General features: G+C 34.7%; 1 protein-coding gene across 1 annotated transcript in view; it reads right to left on the minus strand.

Moving 5' to 3' along the window:
- The window catches only part of DOCK9 (dedicator of cytokinesis 9), an 82,488-nt gene that overhangs the window by 16,190 nt on the left and 42,423 nt on the right, over positions 1–23,875 (minus strand). Inside the window, exons 24-43 of the mRNA XM_041478300.1 lie at positions 23,346–23,461; positions 23,149–23,218; positions 22,883–23,008; positions 22,683–22,754; positions 20,285–20,431; positions 19,499–19,582; positions 18,781–18,892; positions 16,380–16,558; positions 15,452–15,568; positions 14,629–14,749; positions 14,003–14,136; positions 10,771–10,885; positions 9,832–9,898; positions 8,388–8,435; positions 6,527–6,663; positions 3,605–3,720; positions 1,790–1,927; positions 1,298–1,480; positions 565–678; positions 209–424 (exon numbers count right to left, since the gene is read on the minus strand). Coding sequence (XP_041334234.1) covers positions 209–424; positions 565–678; positions 1,298–1,480; positions 1,790–1,927; positions 3,605–3,720; positions 6,527–6,663; positions 8,388–8,435; positions 9,832–9,898; positions 10,771–10,885; positions 14,003–14,136; positions 14,629–14,749; positions 15,452–15,568; positions 16,380–16,558; positions 18,781–18,892; positions 19,499–19,582; positions 20,285–20,431; positions 22,683–22,754; positions 22,883–23,008; positions 23,149–23,218; positions 23,346–23,461 — 2,412 coding nt within the window. The remainder of the gene's footprint in view (positions 1–208; positions 425–564; positions 679–1,297; positions 1,481–1,789; positions 1,928–3,604; positions 3,721–6,526; positions 6,664–8,387; positions 8,436–9,831; positions 9,899–10,770; positions 10,886–14,002; positions 14,137–14,628; positions 14,750–15,451; positions 15,569–16,379; positions 16,559–18,780; positions 18,893–19,498; positions 19,583–20,284; positions 20,432–22,682; positions 22,755–22,882; positions 23,009–23,148; positions 23,219–23,345; positions 23,462–23,875) is intronic.

Consider the following 23,875-nt stretch of genomic DNA (forward strand, 5'->3'; position numbering starts at 1 on the left):
CATTAATAACCAGAAATTACTTACAGATGTACTTGGGTAGGACAAAAACTTATCAACTATTGAAGCCAATCCAGCAACAATTCAAAAATTGTTAAAAATACTTATTCTGTTACATTCAAGCAAATACATATAGTACATTCCCTTTCTATAAAGATAAGCTTAAGTTTATACCAGAGCTAAAACTAATTTGATTTTTTTTTCCTCTTACCTCTGAAAGATCTCCATTTTTAACATGGATCCTTGCCATGCTGTCTAACCATGTCTTCCTCAGTTCGGGTGTACTTGCATAGGACTTTGCCAAGCTGTACTGGAGGTCTACAAGCATTTCTGGATCATTCTCATGTTCCTTCATCTGAGCTGTAGCCATCAGCACTGTTCGAATCCGTTTGGTTAAATCCTTAACATCAGAAGGGAATGTAGTGTGCTAAAACACGGAAAAGTCAGGTTAACTACTGTGTTTTCCTAATCATTGCACAGCAAAGTGATAAAGCATAACTGCAAAAGATGCTATGAAACAGTCTTCAAGCATCCTTCTACAGTATGGAAATAGGAATAAAAACAGACCTTAATAATTCTGTCGTTATTGGCACAATTGTTGATGATGGAAAGAGACTGCTGAAATCTAGTTCCTCCAATTCCAACCACATCAGCAATTAATTGGCTTACTGAAATAATAACCTTGACAGAAACAAATATCTTGTTAGTACGTATTTCATTAAATACTCTTGAGATGTACTTATGACGCAATTACAAAGGAAGTTTTGTTATTTTTAATTGAAAAATCATTCTCCTAAATAAAATAATGTTTGGGGGTTCTTTTCCAATTACTTGTACAATAACATAGGCAAGATAAAACAGGCTTGTGTAAATTCCAGACACATAACTGACTGCTAGGTGAACTAGCCAGAGGTCATTAAACTGGCAAACTACTGATCCCAGCTTTTTCAAGACACACAACTCTCAAATTATTTGTTTTATTTTGGACTTCTATGTGCTTGTTGCTGCATTCTTTTCCTTCGTCAGATGCAACAGGATACAGCATTTAACAAACAAAATAACATCTACAAAACAGAATGTTTGCACTGACAAAATTTATTTCCTACAAAACACAGGGTAATCCAACTGTTTCTAAATATTTCCTTGTACTGAATATATTTTTATGGCCATCTTCTTACTCTTAGTATCAGCCTTTCTTGAACCCCAAATAAATTATTTTAGGTCTATCAGACAGGGCTTTGCACATTGGTATGCAACTGTGTATTTACAATACTTAAAAAAAAAAAGAAAATATACTAACTTGCAGATGTGTTCGAACAAAAGACTTCTTCCCTGTGTAGTCAAAATTATTTCTCATCAAAAAGTACAGTAACTGTGAAGCCTCATTACGAATTGAACTCAGCTTGGAATTACAGTACTTCAGAATTTCATAGCACAGTGCAGAACACATATCAGCTCTACCTTCATAAAATGTAGAAGGAAACTGAGGAAAAAGAAGAAAACAAGGAATTTATTCATTAAAACTAGAGTCAGAGCTTGATAAAATAACCATGTCAAGAAAAACACAAATGCATTCATATCCTCAAACTGTGGAAAGAAAAATTAGAGTAGTTCATGACATAAAATGATTTTTACAGCAAATCAAAGGACAAGCATTCCACACTGTTGAGATCAGATTAGTCCTTATTCACCAATTTTATTTTGGGATGTTAGTTCTTAAATTCTTATATAGCATATTGTTGACTAAAGAACTGGACAAGTACTCAAAGATGAATTTGTAAAAACTTCTTACCTTGTAAATAAGTGCCCTTAAAGCACTGAATACATTTTTCAATGCTGTTTCAGACTGATTCTTCTGAAGGAAGCAGAGGTATACATCAAATACTTTCTTCATCAGTGGATTATGTCCATGATCAGTCAGTAGCTGATTCTTTAAAACAATAGCAAGGATTTAGGAATTTTGTACAGCAATACATTTATACTGCTCTAAGAACATATACAGATCATCAAAAAGCAGGAGATTTAAAAAAATATAAGACGTTTAATAACACACATACCTGAATACTAACTAGGTATTTCTAAGACTTCATTAATTTTGCTTACAAAGGAAGTGTTGCCTTCTGAACAGACTTACAGAACACAATTGTTTTTATCAGTTGTTAATTAAATCCATTACTATTAATAGCTTTTTGAGGGGCACACTCAAAGTATTAACAGACTTTGCTTACACTGGCTTTAGCAGCTGAGACAGGGGGATTTTCTCATAGCAGTATCTCCTACTACAATGTGATTTTACAAGGTCCTGCTCCTTCTGCACCCATCTCGGGGCACTCCACTCTTCCTTGCCATCGCTGCATACATACAGGCCTCCAAAGGAGTGGAAGAGCCTGAGTTCAAACTGGACATAAGGAGAACTTTTTCTGCAGTGTGGCTGCTGAGGCAATGGGACAAGCTGCCTTGGGAAGTAGAGGATGCCCAGTTCCTTGGAAGGTTTTTTCAAGGCCAGGTTGTATGGGGTTTTGAGCAAACTGGCCTAGTGGAAGTTGTCTCTGCCCATGCAGAAGGGTTGAACTAGGTGATCTCTGAAAGTCCCTTACTACCCAAACCATCTGATTTTATGCATTTTAGTGCAGTTAATTGAATAGAAGCTCCTAATTGTCCTGTTTTGTTTGCACCTTTGAGACTATTCTGGCATATTCTTGTCTACCTTCTCAATATACAACAGATAACCTTGAAGGACTGTCATTCCAAGCATGATGGGTTGATAATTGAAGGAATAGTGTTCATTCCTCTTTAAATCTTTATAGCTAGGTTATTAATTTTCAATCCTATAATCAGGTCTGTGGACAGAACTGACTCTAAACTCTACTAATTAAATTACCAGAAAAAAGGAATCTCATTGTAAATAAGCTCATGTTTTCATAACTAGATTAAAGATAAGATACTAAATTTGAATCTTCAAGCAAGAATCTGGATACACTGCCCCAGTCAGAGGAGAAACAAGCTAGAGTTACCATCTCTCCTTTTTATGGCTTCGATTTTTAAGTCTGGAAAACCTCAGAAAAACAGCCAAGAGGGGTAAGTAAGTGGGTGTGCTATATAAAGATTCCACAGGAGAGCTACAGCAAATGATACAACTAAAGGAAGTCTTATTAGTGGACAAATGGAAAAAAGTTACAGAAGAGGAACACACAAATCACTATTAAGGAGTGCATTACTGTAATAAGCAGCCAAGTTCAATATGAAAATCTGAGAGTGTCCAATTATGGTTTTGCCATAGATCTTTCACCTCACATGGCCTTTAAGAGCCACTTTTACCACTAATATTAGACAGACACTAAAGCTCCTAGAACAATTTTTAAGTTAGGTTGAGGAAGGAGCTTTTCCCACAGATTCCTGCTAGTGTATGATGTATAGCTGAAGCCAAAGCATTTTGCTGTGAGATATTATTAGTTTTACATGAAAATAATAAAATACAATGCTAGAGAAGTTAAAAATAGTAATGCCATTTAACTAGACTATAAAAATGTAACTTAAAAATAGTTTTTAAAAGTATTTATTCTCAAAGATACTTAGGGGAAAAGTTAACACCAAGTCATGAACGAACCTTAAAAGCCATTGTGAACAATGATAGAGTGTCCAGAATTGTAATGCAAACTTCGGTGGCAATATTTGCTTCAAGTAAAGACTGGTGAAGGACATCTGCATCTGAATGGCCATAGCCTACAGAAATTCCAAATGAAGTGTAAGTGCTGGATACACTCATTTAAATGTTTCTTATTTCCAAAAGACTTGCTGAACTAGGAAAAGATTAACAAGCCTGACAGAAGTTAGTATTCAATACAGGAAAATAATTCATATGCATTTAAATAGTTTCAAATATGGTCAGACAATTATTCTAACATAATTTGCACAGGACTATAAAATACATTAAGTAAGAATTTCAGCAATAGAAGCATTAAACAGCAGTTAAAAACTATGTGATATTTCATATATATGTGCATGTAGACACACATGTATATATATATACATAAAGCTACACAGTTTTTTAGATATATATATATATACACACACATATATTAGTAAGTACTGCGGTAGGATGAAGTTACAGCTGAAAATATGTAGTTTTGGCAATTTAGTGATGTTACAATGGTTTTAAAGTTAATCACAAGTCAACCAGGATAAAAATACAAAATAGTAAGAGTTGAAGGAATACAATCCCGTACTTATATGCAGTTTACCACCCAAGTAATGAATTCTGCTCTTGTAGCAATACAATGCAATAGCTCCAGATTTAACAAAAACATTCTATCACTTCTAGCTCCATAGTGAATTTTAATGGTTTTCAAAACGTATCCTGCCTCAGCACTGATAGTAATGTGTCACTAATGTTCCCTAAGACTGGCCATGAAGCACCGGATTGACAAACACGACTGGGCTGCTTTATAAACATTGGTCTGGGTCATGTTTATATGTCAGATTTACAGACAACTTGGCATCACTAAATCAATGACAAGGATGACAAACTTTTTGAGATCAAGTAAAGAACAGAAGAAATACCAAACTCTTTTGTAATGACACCTGGCCACTTCTTTCTGCACCTTCTTGCTTCCCTAGCTGAACTATGCATGTACACACATAACCACCAGTTTCTTTAGATTTATATGTTCTTTCTTTAAGCACAAAACTATGCTGAAGTATCTGAGAGATGAAAGGTATCATACCAGCATTTCAGTTCTATTTCTAGCTTAGGTGGTTAGAAAGGGAGAAAATAAGTTTATAATTTACACTAATAGACAACTATCTTGCCAAAGAATCTTGATTTTAGAAACAAGTAAATCAACTATTTCCACCAGACATTTCCTTTCTTTATGTATCCCACACAAAATACCTGCAAGATTATTCAAGCTCTGAATGTTACTGTGGATACATGATAGAGGCAGACTGACAACTAAACAAAACTGGAAGTTAACAACAAGAACAAGGATATAAAAATCAATTTCACACTTGACGTGCTTTTTACAGCAACATATTTTCAATCTGTAAAACCTTGGTCAATACAATGTGTAATATCCTGATATTTATTAACTGTCCATTAAAAAAAACCCACCTATTATCAGTTTAGACAAAGTTATCTGAATAAGACACCTTCCTTCATAATTTCCTTCAGTTGGAAAAGAATGGAAAGTTTCTTTTTACATAAGCATGCATTTTTTAAAATCTTTCAGCTCACTGTTTCCTAAAAAATTAGTAAACATTGCCAAGTTCTGAAAGCATGAAATCTCTTTGCACAGGGACATGTTATCTGTTTCTCAGAGTTGTTTTTTTTTAAACCAGTCTTTATCTGCAAAGTATTATACTGTACCAAATGTGTAGCCACATAGTGTAAAGGCTTTCTTTTGTGTATCAACAACCATGTAGAAATTAGGATGATACAGCAGTAGCAGACTGATTGCAAAGGGGAAAAAAAAAAAGTAATTTTCACATACTTGTCTGACATTTTAAAAGCAAGCAATTGCATTTCTTACATTTAAACAGATGTGATAATGCATTTATGAATAGAGAGGTTTTGTGGGATTTTTTTTCACTTTTACACAAGAAAATGTGATAAGTCTTGTGCAATTAGGCTAAGTTTTGCTTTATATTACAGAAAAAGAGCTAAAAGATTTTAAGGGACAGTTAGATATGCTTTGAGAAATCAAAGAATGAACACAGTGAAAATACAGTTAACTCAAATAATTGTTTTACTGCACACAACTCTTTTCAATACCAGTGTTATATTTTACTGAATTAGTCAACCAGTTTCATTGTTTTTTGAAGCTGAAATTTGAGAAATGGTGCTTTAGAATACTTTACATACAGTATATTGCAATTTAGAAGCAGAATGTTTAAAAAGATAGGCCACAAGCAGATTTAGTTTTCAATACAGCAGTCTATACAAGCTGACTTCAACCTGATTAAATCTTACCATTGTCTACAGAAATTCCAAGAATACTTGATATCTTTCTCACACTGAAAACAGAAAAATCACTTCATTATTGGACGCTTTTTCACTTCCAGACAAACTAAATCATGGGCTCACAATCTTTGTAGAAATTCTAAGAAACTTATTTCTCCTCAGGGGATGTCAAAACATGGAGATATGGTCAGAATACATATATTTAATTTGAGACTAGTAATTTATAAGACCAGGTAGGAGAAAAAAATTGAAGCTTAAAAAAACAAATAGAAAAAAAAAGAGTAAATTTTGTAACTGTGCGCAGCAAAAGTTTGAGGCGTATGTAACTAAAAGAAAATATTAAAACACAGTTTTAAGATAGATTGTAGCTAACCATGCTCCATGTTATGGCACCACCCAGCAGTGATTGTTTTATCACAAAGCAGAGAACAGACCATGGACTGCTTCCAGCTATTCGTTTGACCTGGAACAGTAAAAGTCATTGGGATGCACTGGTGTGGCTCTGGGACCTGTCTCTGGTGTTGTGGTACTGGTTGAGGATGACAGATGTTATCATGTCATGAGACTTACTGTGGTTAAAAGTGAGAGAGTTATCCAGGCTGCTCAGCTGCTGCAATCTGGCATGCATCATTCCTGTTCTGTTACGGGAAACAGGCAATGTCTGAGATTTTCGATCATGAACTATGGATCCTAACCCCTCCTGGTTCCTGCAAGATGGGTGAAATGGGATAGAAGCAAAAGTTAGACATGTCAAACTGCAGCAAGAAAGGAAGTGCTGTTAGTTAAGCACAAGAAGTTTTATAGAAAGAATTATAATGCAACCTATTCACTGTTTTTTTATAAAACAAAAATAGGTAGCTCAAAAAAAAGCATCACAGCAAACTCTTTCTTAAAACCCCAAAGCATGAAGGCAAAAGCACACAAGCTTTCTTGAAGTGCTAAATTTACTTCAGAGCTTAAAAAAAAAAAAAGTATTTGCAAACATAAATATTCTGAAAATATTCAGAACCCAAAACTGAATCCTCTATTTATATTGCAAAAAATTTAGCAAAAAAGTTAGGACACACAGCAGTAAAATTAGAAAGCATACATGCAACAGGAGAGCAGGAATTAACTGAGATAGTATCATATACTTCTTACCCAAGCAGGAAGGGAGAAGAGCCATAGACTTTGTTAAATTTGCAGCAATCAAATGAAGAAAACAGAAAAGTGATCGGTGTTAGCAATCAGTACAGGCTAACTTCCTATTGTGTACCACCACCAGAGCTGATGAAGAATGCAAACCAGTGCTTGAACTGCAGAATTCCCTGTTCCCTTTCGTTCTCTGTCATTTGTGTATTTTAAGAGTACGTGCATTGACTGTGATACACTTCAGTGCAGTGACAATGTGAAAGACATGAAAGTTACATTTACTGAGAAAATTCACAACACCAGGTGCTTTCCACAGCTCAACATCTTCAGCACTAACATGCAGCACACAGACCAGGTGATCAGTAAACAAAAAAGAAGTGTAGTAGTGTCCTCGACAAACTCATCAAACAAAGCAGTTGGAAGAACTTCTACAAAAAGCCTGAGAATTATAGACTCCTGTACATCCAGAGTTTGACGTACATTTGAACACAAAGATTACAACCAAAACCTTAAGAAAGCCAGATTTATTTTTGAGGTTTTTACATTATGTGAATAATTTTTTTCCCCCCAGAAAAATCTCCAAGGAGACAGTCAAGTCTGTAGAAGAAGGTTCACATTATCTAAATTAAAACCAAAAAAAGCTAACATTATAGTTAGAATGTATTACCATCCAAAGCCAGCAACAACTTTCTCACTGAGTTCAAGAGGGCCAGTATTTTAACCACACCAGTTTAATTATAACACTATTACCATGTCAACCACAGCATAAGGCCTAAAGAAGTTGCTATCTTTTACTCCATTAAAAAACACTTTGTATTAAAAAAATTGTTGCAGATATTAAAATAAATTAATGCAAGTTTCTGACTCCCACAGATTTTCTTCAGACTCCAAATTTAAAAACAGCAGTGTTGGAATGTTCACTACTCACCTCCAAGTAAAAACACTATATATATGAAATTTCTAAAACATTTCCATTTACGTGGTTTTGTGGCCAACTGAGTAAACAAAACATAATAAAATTTCTTTCCCAAAGACATTATTTCAAGGAAAAAATGCTGTAAAAGATAGCATTTAAGAGGTGGCTTCTGAAGTCACAGATCATTCTTAAACAGATACCAGACTTCCAGACAGGATGCAGCTTTGTTAATATGGTAACCAGTTACTTACTTCAAAATCTTATGCATCATTTCACAATAACTCTTCTACTTGTGCAATTTGTTTGTTACAGAGGTTCAAGGCATATCTTACACGGTGCAATTATTAACAAACAAGACAGTGAAATTTAAATTCCACACAGTACCTGGCTATGTATCGCTTCCCCATGTACTGGAACTGATGTAAGCACACTCTGCAGAGAACACAAGTCAGAGAAGCCACACTTAAAAAAACCTTTTCTAGATTTATGTACACTGGAATTATTCAACAATTATTGTTAACTTTAAACTCTTACATCAAAAAAGTTCTTTATTTCTCCCAGCCTTAAAATTCCTTTCCAGACCCCAAGCCAGGAAAAGGTAAATGTGTCAGTTATCTACAAAGGGACAACAAGACAGGACAACTAACATAGAAGAGGGAAGCAAAGAGATAACCAGACATTGCCTATTTACACAAATTTTATAAATTGTGTGTAAGTGTTCAAAATAAGGGCAAAATATTTTGCTTCACTTGGTTACGAATTGGCTTTTTTTGTTTTGTTGGGTTTTATTTAAGGTCTCCAGATTCCAGGAAAATACTTTCTGAAATAACTATTTTCAAAAGGGTATATGCTTTTATAACAAGATGATGACAAAGACAAATTAACAACAAAAAAATTTCATGAAAAAAGTAATCTATATTATTGGTAAGTGCACAACACTAATGACTAATTAACTAGAAGTCATATTTTAAAATCAACAGAAGTGGTGTGAGGGGAGCTGTAATACTGATTTTATTTTACTCTATTCACACTGTAAACATTCATTCCAATAATACAGAAAACAATACAATATCCCTTGTTCCTCCAGTAAGATGTTCTAAAAGTTCTTCTTTAAAGTGTAAAGCCAAAATGAAAGCCAGATTTCCGGCTGTGTCTTCCATGTGCCAGCTGAGAATGAGAGAAAAAACTGCCTTACTGACTCTTCAACTCAGCTTCATTTTTTACTGAGATCTTGAGTAGCTCAGCTGTCTCCAACCTGCCTGGGCAGAATGGTGTTTGCCTTCCCCAAACTTGTCATTCTGAGCACAAAATAACCTCAACTCCCCCTTCTGAGATCTTCTTGTCTTTTAGACTAGTAGACTCGTGGTGGAATAGTGAACTCATCCTGCACCTACTCCCTTAGGGAACAGCAGAGGACTCATGAGGAATGCTAGGAGCACGCTTCTGAAGTTATGCAATACAATCAGTTCTGCTACACAACCACGTATTTGCTATTGAACAGCTGAAGTTACAAGACACAGTTTAATGCAGAAGGGTATCAAGACAGTTGGTTCCTCCTCCATGAGCACTGCAATACTCTGAGCACTACTTCTTGTTCAAGAACTTTCTGAGATCCCTTCTGTATAGCCTGATTCCAGAGACTGTCATGGATTTGGACAGACATGCAATTGTGGACATCAAGTTAAGGACTTCCAAACAGATCAGGACAATATTATTAAATTTTAAAAAAACCCCAACAACAACCAAAAAAGCATTTACACATGCTCATATCCACACTCATGTTGTTCACAAAACATAGAGATGCACGACAAGCACAACAAAAACTTACTCTGTAATGGTGAAAAAGTCCATGAGTTCAGATTTTGTAGCCTTGTTCCAATATGTAAACAACGCATCTAGGAAAATGAATAACAATTTAAAAGATAACAATTACTATTTGAAGTGCTCCTTAAAACTGATTATACAAATGCTCATATCAATTGTCCAAATGAGTTTCTGCAACATGATGTTAATTAATAACCCATAATATTCCCATCCAATTTCATATTTTACACAGTAATATTTGTGCAGCCTCTAGTGCCTACAGCCCTGTAACAATGTAGGACTCAGAGTATTTCACACTGTTAGTCCTACAACCTGCTTCTTTACATATGGGTGCCAACTTTTTTTTTTTTTAATTAAAATTAATTCTTTTTTTCTTTGATCACAGACAGGGATGATTCCAAGATGTATGATCCTAACAAACAAGTAAGATGTGCCATTCATGTCCTATTTCTATACCTCTGCAACACCTTCTCCAGGATAACACGACTCTTTCGAAAATTCAATGGATCATCTCACAAACATCCCAGGAGAATGAAGAAGCACTATCATCCCCATATTTCAGAAATGGAAATATATACCACAATCAAATCATTTGGTTCCTTGTAATACAGCAAGTTCTGCAGAACAGAGCCCAAGACACTTTTACAGAACAATGAATTTTTCTTCACCTCTGTTTTCCAAACCAAACTGTACCATCGCACACAAATATTCTCTTCCTTAAAAAGTCCTTCAGTTGACCTCACACTTTGAATAAATAATGAATACTTAATGCTTACAAGGTTTCAGTCAGAGTTTAATTTGAGTAATCACACATATTTGTAAAGGCAGCACATCATGATATCTACACCTAAAATATTCTGCTGATTTTGAAAAGTTATTTCAATAACAGCCATAAATCCAGGAAAAGACTTTGAATTTATAAAAAGCAGGAGGAATTACCTACCGTCTGACATGCTTCTTAAAATATGAAGGAAACACATGAGCAGACTTTTGATCTCTGCTTGGTCAAGTTTGTCATAGCGAACAACAGAACTTCCTAAAGTGCTGCTCTGTTGGTTCTGAAAAGGAAACAGATGTATTTTGGCTGAAGAGTTCTTAAACTGAAAACAAATTAAATTGTTTTCAATTGTTTTAATAATTCCTGCAGCAGAAAAAGGATCTCCAAATGGAGACAGAAATGTTTCATGTAGAGACAGGTCACTAAAACACACATTACACACACCAAGTATACCAAATTAAGCCTCTTTGCTTTTCTTGTTTTTAATTCCTTCTAGGTATAATTTTTTTTCCACTAGGAGCAAAAGGAAAAGTTACCTAAGTGGGATTATTGAATGAGTCAATTATACCTAGGTACTCACACTGTAGAAATCAAGCCTGCCCCTTCTGCTGAGACTGAATACTTGAAAACCAAATGCTACTGTTAGGTGATACATATATGCTCCTTTGCTTTTCAGGAGACTTTCTGCTGAACTGTAGACAGGACTGCCTCTACAAAATTCATTCCATTTAAAGAACTCAAGCAAAATTCAAAGATCCTCAAGAAAAACATACATGAAGGGCAATAATATGCATTCTGGAAGACTAACTACTACTAAGTAACTTGTTCTTGCCCTCCCCTTCTCCCCCACAATACAAACAAACAAATTATCTACCTGTTCCATTTTTTAATGTAACTCCTACACTTGTGGGAAATTTATCAGCAACCCACAATACCACTGTCTGTGCAAAAAGGAAAAAGCTCTGTAATAGGTCTTTCAAAATATATACCACCAAACAAAATGGAAAAACAAAAATTGTAAAAACAAATGAACTTTGGGCAAAGACTTGTAAAAGAATAATTTCCACAGAGTCAAGTGTTAAAAAATCCTCAGTCTGAAGCTTTTATAGATATACTGTATAAACTTTTGTTTAAAGTATAAATTATGCCCTTCATAGTGCCTAATTCTCACATCCAATATGCCACTTATGCAAATGGAAAATGAACCAGACATTTAATAAGTTTTCTGTAAAGTCAACAGTCTGGTATAATTCATCTGTATAAATCTTAATATTAAAAAAATTACAAATACAAAGGTAGACTCAAGGGAGAAAAGCACTTGGTTTCACAAACGAAGCAAGAAGTGACAATTAGAACAATCCTTCCTGGCATACTCCTAACTGAAAGCAGGTGACACATTAACCATGAAGGAACATTTCACAGCAACCATTGACTGCTGAGCCCTTTTCATGCATTCTGTTGCATTAAAGCATTCCTGTCCTAAACCAATCTGTGAATCTGATGTGTGACTCACATACTAGTCATTGAATGGATGCACAGTGAAAGTGAATGTGAAACTATGATGAATACCAGCCAGAAGTTACTGTAATTTAGGAGAAAGTGGACACCTCTGTAAGCCCAATTACTGCAGATTCTAAAGATCTCAAAAACTGTTTATTTTGAAGCATCTCTGATGAACAAGGAGGTGCCACTCTACAGCTTTTTGGATGCCATAACAGAGCAGGCAACCAATGGGTGACAGAGCAGAAACAGAACTGTGTTTCCAACACTTCAAGAAACTGCCCAGAGCACTAGATAATATTCCCACTAAGACTGTTGAAGATACATACAGATAAAATAGGACTATAGCTACTCAGAAGCTTAGTTTAGAATCATGTCAATAACCTACAATGTATGCACATATTGAAATAGAAACTGATATACTTCCAGTCTATTCTGATTCCACAAGCATAATACTGCAGATTATTCTGAAAGAAAATTAGAACAAAACCATGTCTCTTCACTATAATGATATCAAGCAATGAGCAAAAACTTGGAGATAACATGCACTGAACAACTGATCCACTAGAAAGAAAGTTTAGAAAGCAACAAATAAGAAGCCAGGATTAAGTATTACTTGGGGAAAATATCAACAGCATGCAAAACATAAATCCTCTGTTACCTAAGTTGGCAGATCAGAGTAGAATTTTCAAAGGATGTTGACTCCTTTGAAAACCCTTTTACTTGGCGAAAACACTACACATTAGTAATTAACAACATGACAACTAAGTAATAGATGACAGCATTGCCATTTAGCAACAGTGTATACCAAGATATTTCTTTATTACCTTGGTCAATACCAAAGAACTTTCAGTTCTATCAAAGACCACAAGACTCAAATTCTGTAGTTATTGAAACTGATTTGGTTTTTTATACTTGAACTAGATCACGTGCATGTACCCCAGGTTTGACATTTGAACATATTTTACATGGTCAAATTGCATATATTGGGTTTGAGATTCAACTGTTGCAAAGAAGCGGCAAAACTACTGACCACACACTTCACTCAGAAGCTTAACTATACCAAGCACAAAAACCAGATACTTCTTGTAACTGAAGAGAGAAAGTAGTATGCAAAATTTTCTCTGGCAAAGCTGGGATTGTCAGAAGTGAAAAATCCATAGTAACACGGTTTTTCTTTGGAGGGTGAGAATTTTCTTCTTCCTCTCCGCTTGGGCGCAAAGCATGAGCAGAGTGCCTTCTGAGAAGCTTCTCTCTCTGCCCCACGAAGGCATGTCAGAGTCAAGGGGAAAAAGTCAACATATTGTGACTTGCACAACGAGAGCTAAGCAAATGAAACGTGATCAGCATTGACACAAACTCTAGAAAGGCAGGACTGAATACGTCATAGCACCGGCAGCCAGAGCTCCTAATTTGTAACAGCTTTAAAGTGAAATGGTTTAGAAAAGTCAAACTAAGATAAAAGAAATCACCCAGGGAAAGCAAAAAAACCTGGTTTTTTCAACGTTTTAAAAATGCCAAGTATATTGAGCATAGAAAGGGATGGAGTGATGGTCTCCACAAAATCAAAGAAGCTGTTCTAACTGGAATTCAATCCTCTCAAGCAACAATCAATACAATTCATCTAGTGCCTTTCACTAGCAAAGAAAACAACAACTGCTTGCTTTTGTCTCTACATTGAAAATCTGTTTGCATTTTTTCTTAAACAACTTGGTAAATGCAATGCAAAAGCAGTTCACAAGATAATTATTTCACAAAAAAATTATATAAAATTCTGCTTTGAAGTTATTCTAGAAAAGCCCATTCACAATGGAGATCAGAGAAGTTAACTTCTATGAGACTTAGGATGAAATTTTAGAAATACGCTTTTAGGATTTATTGGTTTGTTTTTTGTTACCTTGTCAAGAGAATTGCTCTTGTCACTGTGTCTTTCTGGGAGACTGTTTCCTGAGTCTGTGCTTATAAGAGAACCTCTTGAGTCAGCATTCCTCACACTATTAATATTTGGAGTTGATGTGGTGTATGGGGAAGCTAAAAAAAAAAACAAATCCACAACCTCAAACAACATAAAAATCTCAAACAATACATACAACAAGTCACTCCATAGCTCAGTCAGACTTTTAAAATCACCATATATTTTTTAAGAAAGCAAATAATTCCATTCCATTTACTTATTTTTAATGAAGACAAACTTATTCTAGAATTTCAGCAAAGTATATGTGTAAACATAAACACAGGCTTATGTACAACTATGAGACATGCATAAAAAACATATGTAGCAATACATACACACTTCCATGAAGAAGCATGTCTATTTAATAAAAACAACAAACTTTTCCCATTTTTTCTATCTTAACTATCACCCTTGACAGGGAAAAAAGCAGCCCTGCTCCAGAAAATAGCGTTAGTTTCATATAAAAGAGCAAACCCCAAATGATCCCAAAAGACAGATTTTACGTACAGAGTGAAAAAATAAAACAGTTCCTCTTTAATTATTTTATTTTGCTTTTTTTAAGTGCTTACCAATGCCAGAGATAACACCAAACAGATCTTTAGGAAGGTTGTTATCCAATGTGTTTCCTGATTTTTGTGGTGTTACTAACTGACTTGCAGTCGGCAAAATCTGTGCATCATCCTTTGTGCTCTGTTTGGAAAAGAGAGGAAAATGTGATTATTTTCCTATATTAAAGATTTAGTGAATATGTCATGTCTTCTAGAGAAATATTTGTTAAGTATTTCTTCCTTAAAATTTAATTTATATTAAATATGCTCAAAAGAATGGAGATGCTCACATACTTGCATAAGCTTGGAATACCTTAAAACTTAAGATACCTCAGGAAACATTGAAGAAATGAGTATTCTGTTGAATTTGAAACACTATAAAACAGATATTTCAAAAAGAATCACATTAATCGCATTTTAAACACCCAAATATTTATCTTGTTGGAAGTTTAGGAGATTTTTTTTCTTAATACTAAATGGAACACAACAAGATAAGGACAGAAGTAAAATACATGAATAATTAAATCTTAGATTCAATAGCTGTGTGCAACCATATCAATATACGCCCTTCACAAATTGCATTTTAATTAATTCTCCTGTAGTCCTCTTGCACTGTAGGTCTCTCAAAATCACTCTTTAGGGTTAAGATCTTCTTTAATTTCTAGAAAATTAACAATCTTTCTGTGGTCCATTTGTTTCAGTGCTGGACAGTGCTGAAAAATTGCAGAATTCTGAAGCTTACGAAGCTCCTTTTTTTGCCAGGAGTATGCAGTGTTCCATATGCAAGTTACCAATAAATTATGATAAAACCAAATCAGAATACCAAACAGAAATTGTCACTCACGTTGCTGGAAGGGTTAACAGGAAATGGAGACACATCTTTCACATTAATTCGCTGAACATTTTCTATGAGCAGACCAAAGAGTGGCAAATACATAGTGGCTATTCTTGCTTGATGGCCCTAAATAGAGTTGAACAGTTAATTTAAAAACTACAGTTTTGATTTTTAATCACCAACTAGTTTTAATCTATTCATCCCTAAATTGCAAAAAAAAAAAAGAAAAAAAAAAGAAAAAAGAAAAAAAGGGCACTTGATAAATATTTGCCAACCCAGAGCTCACTCACATTCATAAATTCATAAATGGCAAAAGCAGTGATCATCACTGTATTTGATTCTAATTTACAGAAGATCAGCAAATTTTATTTACTGTCTTAATATAATGCAGAAAAACATCAAAATTTATGTCATTCAGCTAAGACTAACCAAGTAAATTAAGATTCTGTTAGCTCAATGAATTAATGACACCTTTCATTACAATTTTTTGGCTTCTCCACAGCACTGCTGACATTAAAAAGAGTCAGAAAATTAAAAATCACTCAAAATTTACCACCATGACTTGTAGTTTTCTTATATCCATTTCATAAATAATAGATGATGGAAAGACAGCTCCAAAATATTAAGAGCTAATATTTAATGAAATGAAGAGCTTAAAACACACTTGTAAAAATCTGATTACTTTAGGCACAGCAGTTAGAGTACACTGTGCTAAAATACAAACCCACATACAATTATATTAAAAGATGTTTTGTCATTTCTTTTGGTAAAAAGATGGAATTTGCAGATTGGTTTCGATACAGTTTTCATCACAGTCTGGGCAGAAATAATTTTGCTGAAAATTAACAGGGGTTTCTTCTATGAAAGAAAAAACTTTCTGTAGGTGTGCACACCTAATCTTTATTATTTTGTACTACTAGCATAGCAATAGACTTACCCTGGTGGCATATCTATCATCAAAAGAATGCTTTATCATCAAATTCTTGAGCACGCTGATGGCAATCTGCCGCACATCTCTGAACTCTTGTAAGGCATTGCCCACCTCCCTTAGAAGCAGTCCAACCAAGAAGTGATTTTTACAGAATTCATCAGTTAATGAATAGTCCAGCTGAAGGTCTGGAAATAAAATACAAATTTCACATAAGGAATGGTTTTATTTAAATCAATTTATCAATCAACTTCAGGTTGAAGTAAAACCCAGCACATCAGACACAGCAAAGTCAAACTGCTCCCTCTTTAAAGTACCTTTTGTGTAATAAAAGAATCCAGTTAATTTATGTACTGAATATATGACCTCTTTAAAGAAACTTCAGCTTGAAGGGCTCATTTATTAGAACATATTTATGTTTACAATATCAGCTGAGGAGGTGTCTAAGAGTTTCTCATGTTCACTGTCATTGCTCAATACAGTAATCAAAAACGAGATGCTAATCTCAAAGCACTTTCATTTTCCAAAGAGCTCTCTCAGTAAGGCAATTCCTTAAGTCAGAAAGAAGCATATCTGAGACACCACAGCCATTATACAGACATCCTACAGGTATTCTCGTAACACACTTAAGAGCCAGCCACATCACCTGAGATATCTTTTGCTCAACACAGCAAAACACAGCCAGAAACACTTCTTATAAAGGTCTTCTTTCCTAGCTGAACTCCTAGCTCCCAGGGAGCATTTTATACTCTTCTTTATTGTGCAATCAGAAACACTGTCTTCTCTGGTTTTGCTATTTTCTAAGGTTCTCTAAGCTCATAGTCTCTCTTTTCTATGAAAATATTTAGGCAGTGTTATTATCCAAGACACTCCCGAAGGCTAAAAAAACCAAAGACATAAAAAAAATTCTAAGCAGTTGTTCAGCTTGTAGTCTCAAATTTTACTTCATCTTGCTCAACCTTGATGAAAATGTTAATTAGAGATATTCAACTTTACTAACTAGCAGAGCCTACTGAATAAATATTTCAGAAAGAAAAATAGCCTATTCTACAAAAATATGTTAGGCAGGTTTACTCGTTCCTTGTAAAAGCACCTTCCTTGCCTCTGTTTAGTGCTTTCTGCTGTAGTTCAGTGCCAGGAAGAAATTAATGTGTCTTCAGAAGCAATAGCAAACATATGACTTGTTTTGGCACAAGACTGGATGTACCAGGAACCCAGCTGGGCTACACAGAATACACAGAACTTTCATGACTGAGCTCCTACACCCACCAAAAAAAAAAAAAAAAAAAAAAAAAAAAAAAAAAAAAAAAAAAAAAAAAAGGAACCATGAAGTGGAACTGACAATGAGCTACAAAACAAGAAAAGCTTTTACCACTACATTAGTATTAAACCCCAGAATAAGGAAAACATGGGATATTTGCTAAATGGGGATTGTGATTTAGAGACAGTGGGCTTGGGTAAGGCTGAAGTATTCCATAGCTTTGTTACTTTATCCTTCTCTGACATGAGTCCCATCCTTAACAGTCCAGAGACTATCTTCAATAAAGACAATTAGTGCCAGTGGATAAGGATCAGGTCAGATTGCTCACTATCACCTTTGTGAAGCCATGGTGAAGTCATCTTTTAGCAAGTGAAGGAGAAGAGTGTGACTGAAAATGGCCAAAATAAATTTTAAAATTTTAAATCATGTTTTAAGACTGAACTGTTGTAAGGGGAGAATAGCAGATGTTGACATGGTCACTGTATCCAAGCTGGGACATTTCAGTCTAGGTGAAGAGACACCCAAATGTGAAAAATAACTATATGGATCACTGGGCTCAAAAGTTGGAGGTTAATGGTTTGTATCCTATTTGGAGACAGCTGTAAGGAGTTTCCCAATGGCTATCCTACTTATTACTACTTCATCAACAACCTGAAAGGGGAGATGGAACACACCCTCATGAAGTTTATGGGTAGGTACAATCCATTTGCTCAAAGGGCAGAGCTGCATTTCAGAAGAATCTAGATTCTACAGAAATGGCAATCAAATTCCATAAGGAATAATGCAAAATTCTGCACTTGGGATGGACAAACTTCCTGCAATGGTACCAGCTGTGGAAGGACTAGTACTTCTAGAGAAAGGAAGGCCTGACATGATCAAAGTAGGAAACTGGGCTACAGACCTACTCAAGTCCCTTTAAACCTGAATAAATATATGAAAAAAAGTTTACCATGTCTCTCTTTGGAAAGATTACTCTGCTACCTAAGCACTTCCTTTAACTTTCAATGAAAGGATTAAAACTTTAGACCTGTATTTAACAATTTGAAGCTTTCCATCATCTCACAGACCTGAAGTTACACAGTGTACACATTTAATAATAAAAAGCTGACATACAAGAAACATGCCATACGCTACTTCAGAAGAATTTACCTTGGTATCTCTGAACTCTGCCTTTTCCAAATGGCATTGGTAGATTCAGTGGTATATAGTGCTCATGATTACAGACTACACGAAGAAATTCAAATTTGAATTCAAAAAGAGCCTGCAGAAAGAAAACCTAAGTTAAACAACTGATGCAGTGATTTGAATGACATATTAAAAAACAAATTTCTAACACAAAAGGGTGATTCACTTCAGTCTTGCACTATGTTGGATACAGACCTGTCAAAGTTCCACATGTCAGCACAAAATAAATCCAGAATAACTCATACTTAACAACTGGTCCTATTTACTATTCCCATTGTCCAAAGTTTACAACCCTATTATGTACTGATGCAAGAAAAGTTTGGACACACAGCAGAATCTCTTTGGGCATCTGATACATGCTTTCCCCACTCCAGTAAGTGTAGCTTACAATATTCAATATCAAATCTTCCAACTTCAGACTTCTTGCACTCATGCTTAAAATTTCTGCTTAGTGTGGCATCCCCACACCCCACTACTTCTGTGATTCACACACTCTAGTGTGGCAAAATTGCACCTGAGGATAAGAATCAAAACAAGAAACAGTGTTTTGATGGAAAAAAATGCTCTAGGCACAGAGCAGGGACTTCTAACGTTACTGGGAAAAGACTTAATGCAGGACTTTATCCCCATGCATCAAGAAGAGACAACACTTAAAAATAGCTTGTTTAAAAACACTGAGTACCTTCGGATCTCCTGGGGCAAAGCAGCTGATGTAGTTATTGATCTGCTTGAAAACAAAGCCTCTGTCCATAAAAGTGAAACATCTCTGGGGAAAACAAGTAAAACCAAGATAGAATTGATTTACTGCCATCTCTGCATTCAGTAATTATATTTCTGTAGTTAATAAGTTTATTTTTGAAACACATTATTGACATTTCAGTTTGAATACAAAACACAATAAAACAAGCAAACTAAATATATGTATACATATATACAATATATATACAGTATATGAATACCAAATTTTCCCTTAAGAGTGCTGATCATAAATAAGAAAATAAAAAGCAGTTTGAAAAGAACTCTATCTTGACAGAAATGAAAATGTCATGCCACTAGAAGTTTTATCCACCATTTCAGTTCCCATTCTTTTCTATCCCTTGTAGATATTATTGGCTGAAAAATGAAAGACAGTGAAATAAAATGCATTCAAACAACACACGGCTGAAAACTATTGCAGGATTTGAAGGCAACCCAGATGGCATTTTTAAAGGACAAAAAAAGAAAAATCAAAATACATTTTGAATAAAGTACAAATTAATTTCTTAAATTACCAAATTTCTGAATGGATGTTATCTTGTTTACAGAAGATGCAAATCATACTTCAAAGCATTTAACATGGATATAAAACTATATTTAAAAGGCTTTATGCATGTTCAGCTTTATATGAGTTTCAGATTCCACGACATCCATGCAGAAGCAATATAACTGAAAGAATAACCACAGAGTCCAAATCTCTTTGTGTACCTACTTTTATAAAGGCAGCCAGGCTATGGTTTGCATTTTTTGAGGCCTCTGGATTGTCTCTGTACTTCTGAGTGATGTGTGGCATTAGCATATTAACAACTGTTTCCACTGCATGATGAAAGGAGGCAGAAAATCTCTGGTTTCTCAACAGCTAGAAATTAATTCAGATGCAATATTAAATATGGTTTATAACACTAGAATATATCAGAAAATTTACTTTAGATAACATAAGGATAATCTGACAGGAAGACAGTAAACAGTTTTTGACCTTTCTCATTTTCTAGAGTGAAGGATCATTTGTTTAAAAGAAAACATTATAACATGCACTAGCATCTATTACTGAAATTCAAGCAAGGCAGTCTTTGATGACAGAAACCACATGTATAAAAGCTTCTAGGTATAACGCATTAATATTTTTATACACTGCAATAAACAACACAAGCTTAAGAATAAGAGGGAATCTTTTAATTTTACCCATCTTCCTTTCCAAAGAGACACCAGCAGGTTCACATATACTAATTACACTATCAGACAGTCTTTTCTGTCTTGAAAAAAAACCCTTTTTTTGCTGTTCTGCAACTATGATGGTAATAACTGCTTTCACCATTGAGAAACTGTCATCCATGCTTCTTTCTTTCTTACTCCTCAGCAACTTCAAAATCTCAGCTCTTCAGGCATCAGAATTTTACTCTCTGTGTTTTTATGTTTCCACAATCAGAATTCTTTTCTCTTACTTTTTGGTAGTTTGCCAATTAGCTAAAAAGATTGCCTCTTCATGCATAATTTCTTACTTTCCACTCACCACCTATATTATCTTCATCAATGAATTTGTACACTCTGACAAATATTGGTCAGTAAGTGCTCCTCAGTTTTTTGGCACTGAAGATTCTCTTTCATTTCTCTACATGTTACAACCTTTACTACAGATTCTGTCTTTTTTGCAAAGAGACTAAATGACATGTGGTGTGAGGCTGATGGCATTGACAAAAATTGTTTCAATTGTAGAGTCATTATCTCTTTTCTTTTTGAAAACTGAAAGTAAAACGTGATCTATGTACTTTTATTCAAATGTAGTTTTTTGAGCTACATTAAATGCAACATTCTGAAACAGAACAAGTCATTGTCAAGGCCCTGCATAAATCAGTGATTACATAATTTGCTTCCTTTGTGTTTGAATTGTGGTCCAAAACCTCCAGCTTTAGTTTAAAAAAAACCTAAAAATAGACATTAAGGCTGCAAAAGATCCCTTTATAAATATAAACAGTACTCATGCAAGAAGAAACAAATAAGAACTAAAGATTGTTTTGGTGAGTATGCCAGTGTCCCACAACACCCTTGTAGCTCAGTCTTTGTTGGACAGTAATTAAACATAATCCTTGCTATAGAAATAATTTTGCTGTACATAGAAATGCATCTTTTCATCAGATATCATAAGCAGGAAACATCTGAGTGCATGTTGCATTTATTACATTATCTAGTCAGGCAGAAAAAATCTAGCTACATAATTTATATTTAAGGGGCTTGTAAATCAAGAAGCAACGTTCAGGGGTGAGAATACTTGCAAACTGCAGCAAGTTCTTCTCCTCTCTCTTTCACATTACAGAGAAGGTGACAATGAGGTTCATTGAACTGGGACTCAAACTCTACTGTTGATACCACAGAGTACCAAATGTAAAACTATAAAGCTTTTTTCCTGATCATTGTACAATTATTTTTCTCTCATGTACTTCACACCTCCAGTTACATTCTAAATACACAGTGAGAACAGTGATAACAATATCACAGCAACCTGATATGTTTCTCAGATCAGACTATGTTGTATACTTGAAATTTTCAAGACTTGTTTCAATCCAGAAGTAAATACACTAAAAAGTTGTCAACAATGCAAAAAACACTGCCTACAGGCTAATCCTGTGGAAAAATGCATTTCTGAAGTTTTAGCATTCTCCTTCCAGCATAGGAAATAACACAAAATTAAATATTGACACTTCTTACTACATACAGAAGACTGCAAATTTCATCACTCACTGTTCCCAGGGTCATTTAATATCACAGCTACAGTACTGCTCAAGAAAAAGCCCACATTGTTTTGGATACTACTTACATCAAAGTGCTATCTACTGGTCCCAACTTCTTTGTACCACAAGAATTACAAATTCTTAATAGAGAGAGTCTGATGATTTACACAGACTGCTCTACTACATGAATTTTAAGGATTTCTATTATTTTATATTAATGTTGAATCCAGCCCTGTAGTTTCTTCCATCTAATATTTCAACTGATTTCTCCTGCTGCCTCTTTCTCTCCCTTTCTTTCTAATGTGCAATAAGAAACATGTGACTGGAGAAAGAAGAGACCATACAGATCTTCCTTAGAATATTTTTTGGCAAAAGTTGACATACCTTCACTTTAGAGTTTTCTATCAAATGTTGAGCCATTGACTTTATCAGAACTTCAAAGAAAAACCATGAATACTGCAGAGGAAAGAAAAATTCAGTAAGATTGCCACATGTGTTCAACAGCTATTTCAGTACACTTAGTTCCTCTTCTTCAGTTATGGCTAGGTAAGAACAAGCAGTAAAAAGTACAGTTCAACACTTACCTTAAGCAGTTTGTTGCTTGTAAGAAAGTCAGCAGATGGCTTTAAAATTGTTGTCATTGACTTTGTCAACTCTTCATGTACTGTCTTATATTCAGAAGCAACATAGGGTTCTGCTTTATATGCATACTTGGGGAGGAAAACCAGAATTAAATACAAAATTATGGCATAATACAAAAGAATTGAAATTAAATAGATGGAACTGCATTTAAATAGATTCTTTCTTAGGGAAATAAAAAAAAGGAAATATTCAATTTACTTTTACCTACCTTCACATAAGATCTTAGATAGCTATCCAAACCTTCTTCATGACACTGAGCAACAATATGGATAATAACCCTAAACAGAAGTCAGAAAACAAGTAAACCTATACAGAAAGCTGTGATTGCAACTGCAAAAATGCTACTCAGCTACAGATTTATGTGATAATTCAGTCATCATGTATGAACCACTTTAAATTCTTTACCTTGTCACGTTGACTGCAACTTCCTCTTGAGTTGCTCTGGTGAGAACTCTGAACAACTGGTTTAGAACAGTTGGCAGGAAAGCTATCATCACATGGCCTTCCATAGCATGAAGGCTCTAAAAGAGAGTAGTAATACTGTCACTCCTATGAATCAAATGCTGATTTAAATCAGCATTTAAATAACAAATTCTGAAACCAAAAAATTTATTGCAAGTCTTTTTCCAAAAACACAAGCTGATTGCACCACTTGGTGTTACCAAAAATATGGCACAGAAAGCAATTGAGGATATTTTCCAAAATAAATATTTTACTAAATGTTTTCTACGGGAAAGTAAATTAGGGATACAAATTAAGTGTTAATAACAGCATTTTAGAAGTACTTATTTGTACTTTTCCATTGAAATGCACTCTAGGTAATGATTCAGTGAAAAGTCTGTCCATCTGCCCAACAGCATGCAGAGACTGATATTGGCATATTTTGGTATTTAATCCACCAATGCAGACATTTAGCAAAGAGAAGCTCCACAAAA

The sequence above is a fragment of the Pyrgilauda ruficollis genome, unplaced genomic scaffold (genome assembly GCF_017590135.1).
Source record: "Pyrgilauda ruficollis isolate IOZ18807 unplaced genomic scaffold, ASM1759013v1 scaffold44, whole genome shotgun sequence".
NCBI classification, from domain to species: domain Eukaryota; kingdom Metazoa; phylum Chordata; class Aves; order Passeriformes; family Passeridae; genus Pyrgilauda; species Pyrgilauda ruficollis.